We start from the raw sequence: 9,060 nt of genomic DNA on the forward strand, positions 1-9,060 counted from the left end.
TCCCACCACAGCTCAGATGGTCCCTTTGAAATGAAAGCCGTACATAACTCTGGTCAAAATCCTTTCATGTTTCCCTATTTCACTCAGAATAAAAATCAAGGTCCTTACTATGTGCTTCAAGGTCCTGCACCATGAAGCCCTTTGTAAACTCTCCAACCTTCTCCTTTGCTACATCCCGTTGCTCACTTGACTTCAGCCACACCGACCTTGCACATGCCTTCTCAAATGTGCCAAGCATGGTCACACCTCATGGCCTTTGTTCTTACTTCCCCTCTGCTGCACTGCTTTCCCTCTTGCCACCTCATGTCTTTACCCAAATGTCACCTTCATAGTAAGGCTTTCTCGAACTATCCTACATGAAATTGTAACCACCCTCCTCACAGCTCTCTCTATTCCCCTTCTCTGTTCTTTCTCTATAGCACTTCTGACCTCATAGCATATTTTACCCTATATTGTCTCCCCTTAGTAGAATGTGAGCAGGCATGTTTGTCCTCTTCATGTGTAAAACCCCCAGTACCTATAAGGGTGCTAGGCATATAACAGGTGTCCCATAAATATCTGTTAAAACAATGAATACATGTGGGCACCTGGGTGGCTCAGTGGGTTAAGCCGCTGCCTTTGGCTCGGGTCATGATCTCAGGGTCCTGGGATCGAGTCCCGCATTGGGCTCTCTGCTCAGCGAGGAGCCTGCTTCCTCCTCTCTCTCTGCCTGCCTCTCTGCCTACTTGTGATGTCTCTCTGTCAAATAAATAAATAAAACCTTAATAAAAAAGAATACATGTAAAATTTATTTTTTTAAAAGATTTATTTATTTGAGAGCGAGCGAGCAAGTGAGTGAGCATGCGTGCACACGCAGGGGGAGAGGCAGAGAGTGAGGGAGACAAGCAGACTCCCTGCTGAGTGGCGACCCTGACACCAGCTTCAATCCTGAGATGACAACCTGAGCCAAAGTCAAGAGTTGGACACTCAACCAACTGAACCACTCATGTGCCCCTAAAATGTATTTTAAAAAGCTGTACTTGGGGCACCTGGGTGGCTCAGAGGGTTAAGCCTCTGTCTTCGGCTCAGGTCATGAACTCAGGGTCCTGGGATCAAGCCCCACATCAGGCTCTCTGCTCAGCGGGGAGCCTGCTTCCCTTCCTCTCTCTCTGCCTGCCTCTCTGCCTACTTGTGATCTCTCTCTCTGTCCAATAAATAAATAAAATCTTTAAAAAAAAAAAAAAGCTGTACTTACCCACAGTTTATATTCCTGCCTATTTTGAAAAATATTTTTCCTCCTGCCCTTCATGGAAAGACTGGTAGAACCTCTGGCAAAACTTGCCAGGGACTTTACCTTTTAAATTTTCAAGGGTTTCATGTATTAAGTTTGAATTAGAAACAGAGGAATAAAGTTGAAAAGGTAAGGGTAATTTGAAAAAGATGTAGAAAACAGAACACACAGGAAAAGATATGAATCAGAAGAAAACATGATCTAATCAGGGATAGAATAAAGAAAGTATCATTCATTCTTTATGAGTCACTCTGGAGAGATCTGTCTCCCACATTATTTCTTGGCCTCTGATGTGCCCAAATTTATGATGGTTGATATGGCACTTATTGGATGGTCACAATATGCTTGGCACATAGTCCTTTCCTTTAATGTTTTAAAATTCTAAGACAGCAAGATGAATTTCATATATATCATGTATGTATATAACATTTTAAATGTATATAACATTTTAAATGTATATAACATTTTAAAATGTTGGTATAATCTGAATAAATCTAATATAAAATGTTGCCAAATTCAACGTAGAAAGAATGTGACAACACATCTTGGGTAGTTCTTTTTGGGCTTTTGCATATTGTAAAAGCAGTGTCATAGCTAAAAATAAAGAAATGGTTTCTAAAGGTAAATTATTGTGATTTATTACTAGTTTGTACTGAGAGTTGACCTCTCCCTCTGCAGTTTTTTGTCCAATAACAACGGTGTAATGTATCTCCCTTCTACTTTTTATTGCTTCAGCCTACATTATAAACAAAGAACCACTAGGGGAAAAAAAAGATCAACTTTCAGTTTTTAAACTAACATTTACAAACAAAAAATGAACAGCAAAAACAGGATTGTAGATTTTGTTCCTTAGGCTATGAATGAAAGAAAGAACTCTGTATGAGAGATCATCTCACCTGAACTGGAACTGGTATAGATTCTTAACAAAGGAGGTAAAGACAGCTTGGACACAGGGGCAGACTGATTTTGGTAATAAAGAAGGACATGGGCTGGTACTTACAAGGAAGGGTTGTTTGCTTGGCTCTCACAAAGCAAGTGTTTGGAATATCACTTAAAATGAAAATTTTGGTAAAAAAAAAAAAACCCAACTAGATGATATTGGGGATTAGAAATAGTCTCTGGGGACGCCTGGGTGGTTCAGTGGGTTGAGGCCTCTGCCTTCAGCTCGGGTCATGATCTCAGGGTCCTGGGATCAAAGCCCCACATGGGGCTCTCTGCTCAGCGGGGAGCCTGCTTCCCCCTCTCTCTGCCTGCCTCTCTGCCTACTTGTAATCTCTGTCTGTAAAATTAAAAAAATAAAAATAAACATAAAATAAGAGATAGTCTCTGTATTTCCTTGTTTAAAATATTACATCCTTACCACTTCATTCAAAATAAATATGTGAGAGACAGAAGAGGTCTATCTTAAATTATATTTCAATAACACAAAGTATCAATTTAACAGCTTACTATTTAAGCAAGTTGATTGAAGGACTGAAGGCTAGCCCTGTTCTCACTACCTTAGTGGACATTGAGGGGAAAGCAAAACTAAAAGTGACTATCAAAGAGTTCACCTTTATCTAACTACCACTCACCTACTATCTACTATTTATTGCGTCGTGTGCCACATGTGCAAGACACAACTCAAGAATCACTCTAAAGGAACACAAAGTGATTAGAAGAGTTTCTAATCAAATGTTTCTTACTCAGTAACTGTGTTACATGTAAATATATAATTTATAAAAAAACTATCTTAAGTTACTCCCATGATCTTATAAATACTCAGTAAGAGCTCCTTACATCCCATGACACACATCAATCCCAATGTCCACTCAACAGCAGGAACAGCAACTATAATGCACTCTTTCATTTCCTCAAGGCTGGGAGGTACAAGCACAACTTTCTCAATATGCCTTCAAGTGTAAACTGCATGTTTATAAATAATAGTTTGGGGAGTAATATATTTTTCAGAGTATCCAATTTTTTAAAAAATCACTCTGTATACAAGCAAATGCTGAATGCAGTCTCTGTTGTGTATGAATGCCAATACAATTCCCAGGGAAAAAGTATTAGAAGATGGGACTAGGTGGTTGAGGTGGGTCAGGGGAAGTTGTTCACTGAGAGGGGCACCTCAAGCTGAATTTTAAGGGAAAGATCTAGAATGGCCCTCCCAGAAAGGAATAGTATCCCATTCTTGGAGGATCAGTGTGAGTCAAACTAAACGGAAGACAGAAGGGGAAGGAGATTGGCCTGACAAAAGTCACATAGAGTATCAGCAAAGGTGTTGTTACAGGTTGATTTATATTACAGCTAGATTGACAGAGGGCCTTAAATGCCCATCTAGAATTTAAAGTTTTATCGGGTAGCATACAGAATCCCTGAAAGTTAAGAATAGAGAATCAATGAAAATGTTTAAAAAGCTTAATTATCAACGTAACAGAATCCACAGGAGTAAAGAGATGAGTCAGTCAATCAAATCAGGATGAGGATAAATTGTAAGTTATAGTGAATTGCTGCATTTTCGGTGAGCTGCCCCAGAACGCAAAGTTCTACTCAAGGTCTGCCTGATTCTAAGCGACTTCAGCGTCCCTCTGGAAGACTTACCAACATTTCAGCCTCAAAGTTTGCTTGACTCCTGTATTCTAATGGCCTTTCCCGCAATCGTACTTCCACAACCCACTGACGTGGTCCTGAACCACATGACATAGAATCTTCCATTGTTCAACCCCAAAGCTGATAACCCCTCCCCAACATCAGCCTCCTGCCCATCTACCTCTTTTGCTTCCCTTCCTCTGCTACATTGGTGTTGTACCTAACCACAACCTTCATCAAATTAGGTCTCCTCCTCCTTTAAAGGGCCCTTTAAAGGGCCCCCTCCTTCCTACTCTGCCTGGATATTCAGCTACTCTCTTACATAAGCCTCAGATCTCTTGCATCTTTGCTTCTGCAGTGAAAACTCTCAAGCCTGGATCAATCTGCTCTACCAATTTTTGGTACCACATAAGATTTTGGTTACTTGATTCAGCCAAGTCCCCAGGGCTGCCCCAGTGATCTCTTCTGTTCAAAGAAAGCCCTTTCTTGACCTTCACCATACCCTTTCCATATTCTCTTCCTTTTTCCATGGAACAAGGTCTAAGCTGACTTTGAGAGGGTGGTACACTCAAGGGGATTTGGAAGTCTTAGGTCCAGAAGTCCTAACTGTTCAGGATACCCCCAGAGCTGGGTTACATTAGGGAACAAAATCATTAAAGAAGACAGGAGTGAACAGAAAAGTAGTAAGAGAAGCATGAGAAAACAGGGTCATAAAAAGATAATGGAGGAGATTTCTATAATTTAAAAAAGTGACAACTGTATCAAAGGAACCTTACAAAGTTTGAGGATGAAGAAGAGAACAGTGGATTTGATCAGGAAGTCATTTATGACAACTGCTTCTGAGGAGTGGTGAGAAACAGAAACAGGAGGAGGAAAATTACTGTAGACACCAGAGGATAATAAAAATGCAAGGGAAGGAGTCTAGACTATACACTCAAAGACACTGTATAAGAAAATGATGTACCATAATCAGAATGGACTGCAGGGTCAAGTAAGGACTTACTTTTTTTTTTTTTTTTTTTTTTGAGATGAGAGATTTGAGGGCATAATGGAGACAGAGCTACCACAGAAATTTTAGAGGAATGCTAAAAATCTAACCGGTCAAGCTGTCTGACAACTGCATAAAGTCAGAGCAGAATTTTATCCTTCTCTTTCACTTAAATCTTCCCTTCTGGAGGGGACAGTAACTAAATGTGTAGCTGAGCCCTGCGGGGGCCTGGCACTGGGACACTCAGCACAGACATGGAAACTAGGCTTTGTAGGAGGCTGGGAGTGGGCTTCCCAGAGGCTGGCCTCCATAACAGCAGATCTGTTTTACTGGTCTAAGTCAGACCTTCTGCAGGAACCAGGAAGCCTTCTCTGCGCCATCTATATTAGTGTAACCCACCACATGTTCCTATTACATCCTTAATTCTCCCAAGAGTTTTAAGTAAGTTGTTTAACTCCACTGGACTATAAACTCAGGGAAGGCAGGGATTATACCTGCCCCAAGCATGGTTTTATCTTCAGTGTTCAACAGAATGGCCTAGTACTTAGAAGGACTTAATAAATACTGGCTGGATAAATAAATAGTTAATAGGGATTACATGTGGCTTAGGTTCCATCTGGAACTTATAATGCCTGTCAATTTAGATAAGTAATAGCTCTTCAAAATACGACCAGGCAGAATGGTATTTTCCCAGGAAAATGCTGCATGATTTTGAAACATATGCTGCACAAATGAACTGAGTATGGCAAGATGCCAAACTGGCACTCTGAGGCATGCACCGGAAGTAGTTTAATAGTACTTTCAACTTAAATGGTACTTGGACTCAAAAACACCTATCTCAAGCCTGGAAAAGAGCTCAGAAAGTTAACCTAACTCAATCCTCCCCTCACAGAACACTCAAACATATCCTTCATTAGTCCTAACATTAAGTGGCCATTTAGAATCCACTTGAATACTTCCACTATAGAAAATACATCTCTTTATGAGAATGCCTGCTCCATTTTTGGCTCCCTCCAGTTATGAGAAAACTCTTACAATGCATGCACGGCTTTCCTAATGCATTGGTCCCATAGATCAATGTAACTACAGTACAGTCTTTCCAATATCCGAGGAAGGCCACCACATCCTCTCTTACAGCTTCTTCTCCCCTGCTCCTTTAGTCCTCTTCATAGGATCCTCACAACATTTGAAAAAGCACGTCTAGGGGCACCTGGATGGCTTAATTGGTTAAGTGTCTGCCTTTGGCTCAGATCATGACCACAGAGTTCCAGAATCAAGATCAAGCCCCACAGCTCTTCCTCCCTCCGCCCCTCCCCCTGCTTGTGAATGCTCTCTCTCAAATAAATAAATAAAATCTTTAAAAAAAAAAAAAGCATGTTTATACTAAAAAAAAAGCATGTTTATACTCATTTTCTTGTCATTCATATTTTCAGGAGAAGCAACAGAATGATAAAGAAAAACTAAGGAATCTAAAACTAAAGCAACACAGTCCCATGAGAATAAAAATAGCAAAACATGCACAAAATGGAGATCTATCAGTACTCCTTCCCATCAGATTATGCCTGACTCTTAACTCTCTATCTTAACTGTGCAACATCCTTACCTTAATCCAGTGTTCCACATTGTCAGGCTCAAAGGCAGGCTGTAGATAACATATAGAGAATATTAATACACAGCAATAACTTTATGAATTTTGCCATTTTAATCTATCTTTCTGACTAAAGCATATGGGAATGTGTCCTTTTTCTTTCCCCAAGCCATTTCATCAGCAAGTTCAGCAAGAACACAGAATGATGGTTGGAAGAAGAAACGTGAAACCTTCTCTGGGAACTCTTCTGTTTTTATCTCCTGCCTAAGCCCACTTGGAGATTCTAATTTAATTGGTCTGGAATATGGCCCAGATGTATCCTTTTTTTTTTTTTTCTTAAGCTCTCCAGGGGGACACCGGGGTGACTCAGTCGGTTAAAGTAGTGGACTCTTCATTTTGCCTTGGGTCATGATCTCAGGTCCTGGGATCGAGTCCTGAGTCAGGCTCTGTGCTCAGCACACAGTGTGCTTGTCTCTCTCCCTCTGCTCCTCCTCTCGTACTCTCTAATAAATAATATCTTTAAAAAAAAAAATAAAGCTCTCCAAGAGCCAAAATAGAGGAATGCTAGATATATTCCTTATAAAAAACTAAATAAGCACTGATTAATGAGCCAGATTATTCAAAAGTCATGGAAGCAAATCTGCTTGGAGAAGGGTATGCCCTCTTCCTCATGTCCCTCTTTTCAAGAATAACCTGTAGCAAGGGGCTTTCATATCTTACCTACAGCAGGACTGTTGTTTGTTCCAATATGACTAGGGGTGGGGGTGGCGGTGGGAGGATGTGATTGGGGATAATCACTCTTCTGTCTTATAAAGCAGAAAATGAAGTAAAGATCATTTCTACCCAGGTCAGTCAGATATTAATCTAAAATTAGAAATCAGACCAGTAGGACACCTCCTTTCTTAACTCTCTGTAACTCTCAGAAGCTCGTAGAATTCCCTATAACAGTCACTTAGCAAATAGAGGTATGTGCTTTGCTAATAATTCAGGGGGTCTTTAAATAAAGAAGGGAATATCTAAACTAGCATACTGTCACATGGAGGAAGGAAAGGTGTAATACTCTTTCACTTACATAACACTTCACCTCCAAAGTACCTTAAGATAATTAATTAATGCAGCTGTACTGCTGAATAATTTTGTCTCTGCAACAAAGAAAGAGCTGATCCTATTATAACATAACTGAACTTCAAGAAGCTCTTGTGCTTTTTCCTTTTCATTCTCTAGGCAGTAACAAGGAGTACTAGCAGCAAAATCCTTCCTTTTGGAGTCTTAAGAAACTGTCCCAAATTTTACCTTTCATCATCAAGTCTATACCCATGACCTATTTGGGATCCAATCTCTTGTGGAACTAGCACATTACAACAGGAGCAGACTCTGTTTCCAACTCTCTCTAGTGTTCCTATCTAACCCTCTGGTATCTGGGGCAAGATATTCACCAAGTGGAATATGTCCAGGACATTATTTAGCAGATATATTTAGAACAAACTGCAAGCACGATTGTCTAGAGCCCTAAGAATGCCACATCTCTACAGAATTTTTTTTTTAAAGAAAGTGTAACTTCAGGGTGAAAACAGCTGGTGAAACTGCTCTGGAGCTGGAAGCTGAGAAGCCACTCCATTTTGGTACTCTCACTTACATTTCAAGCATTTATTTTTGTGGCTGTTAAAAAGGTAGTCTGTGGAAAGCGCACACCGTGTGACTATGACTTTGCACATGGCATTTATGTATGTTTCAAGTTTAAAATAGGGTTACCAGTTTTCCATGTCTTTGGATGCTAAGGCATCAAAGGAGGTAACAGATATAAAAAGGAAATGTTGGTTGAATTAAAAAAAAAATTCAATTGAATCAAGTACTGGTATGTCTAATAACCACTTGCATTCCTGAGTTCGTTTTGATACTTTAAGAAAAATTAGAAGGGAGGAATATGAGGTAGAGGACTTAACATGAAGATCTGCCCTCTCCAATAACGATCCAAAATTTGGAAAGAAGAGAAGGAAGGAAAAAAAGATTGGAAAGGGAGGGAGGGAGGGTGGAAGGAAGGAAGGAAGGAAGAAATGCGCAGGAACGTCCCTAAAATTGTGGAGGTGGGAATGCGTGGCGAGGGAGTTCAAGAATTCTCTTCACCAGGATGGGCACTAGCCGACCTCTCCTGTTTAAGATGGAACTAGTTCTTTCACGATGCTGCCCACCAAAGTAGCAAGGTATCCAGACCCCAAAGTTCATAGGCCCCCTTCGCCAGGGCAATGCTGTCTCCAGGGTCATCTAGGCAAGGGGGAGACGAGTAAGGATGCCCCTGGGGGAAGAGGGAGGTAGCGCAGCCCAGCCGGCAGGCCTCGGGGCCGGTCCCCGCCCCCCCTCCTCCCCCAGAGCTCCCGTTTGGGATGGATCACCTTGGGACTCGGCTTCCTTGTAAACTGTTTCCAGCGATTCGGCCCCGTCCTCTTCCTTGAGGAGGACCCTTCCTGGGGGGCCAGCAGCATTTTACAGGCTCAGGCCCGGACCACCGCAAAACTGGAACGACCGCTCAGTTGCCGGGCTGCTTCCGCGTTGTCCTGGGAGTTGTAGTTCCTCCGGCCGCAAGGAAGGCAGATATGAGGCGCCGCCGAACCACTACTCCCAGGAGGCTTTGCGCAGGCGGAACGG

The 9,060-nt window shown here is 41.5% G+C and overlaps 1 protein-coding gene across 2 annotated transcripts in view; it reads right to left on the reverse strand.

Annotated features, from left to right (window-relative positions):
* CCDC191 (coiled-coil domain containing 191) overlaps positions 1 to 9,031 on the reverse strand; it is a 90,386-nt gene extending 81,355 nt beyond the window's left edge. The window contains exons 1-2 of one of the 2 annotated variants that reach the window (XM_004761414.3): positions 8,808 to 9,031; positions 6,433 to 6,471 (exon numbers count right to left, since the gene is read on the reverse strand). In XM_004761414.3, the coding sequence (XP_004761471.2) occupies positions 6,433 to 6,471; positions 8,808 to 8,897 (129 nt within the window). In that variant the 5' untranslated portion in view covers positions 8,898 to 9,031. The remainder of the gene's footprint in view (positions 1 to 6,432; positions 6,472 to 8,807) is intronic. The other variant, XM_045088406.1, reaches the window with a different exon arrangement.
* Positions 9,032 to 9,060: the final 29 nt, after the last annotated feature.

This window comes from Mustela putorius, unplaced genomic scaffold (genome assembly GCF_011764305.1).
Source record: "Mustela putorius furo isolate JIRA1106 unplaced genomic scaffold, ASM1176430v1.1 tig00003834_pilon_pilon_pilon, whole genome shotgun sequence".
Taxonomy (NCBI): Eukaryota; Metazoa; Chordata; class Mammalia; order Carnivora; family Mustelidae; genus Mustela; species Mustela putorius.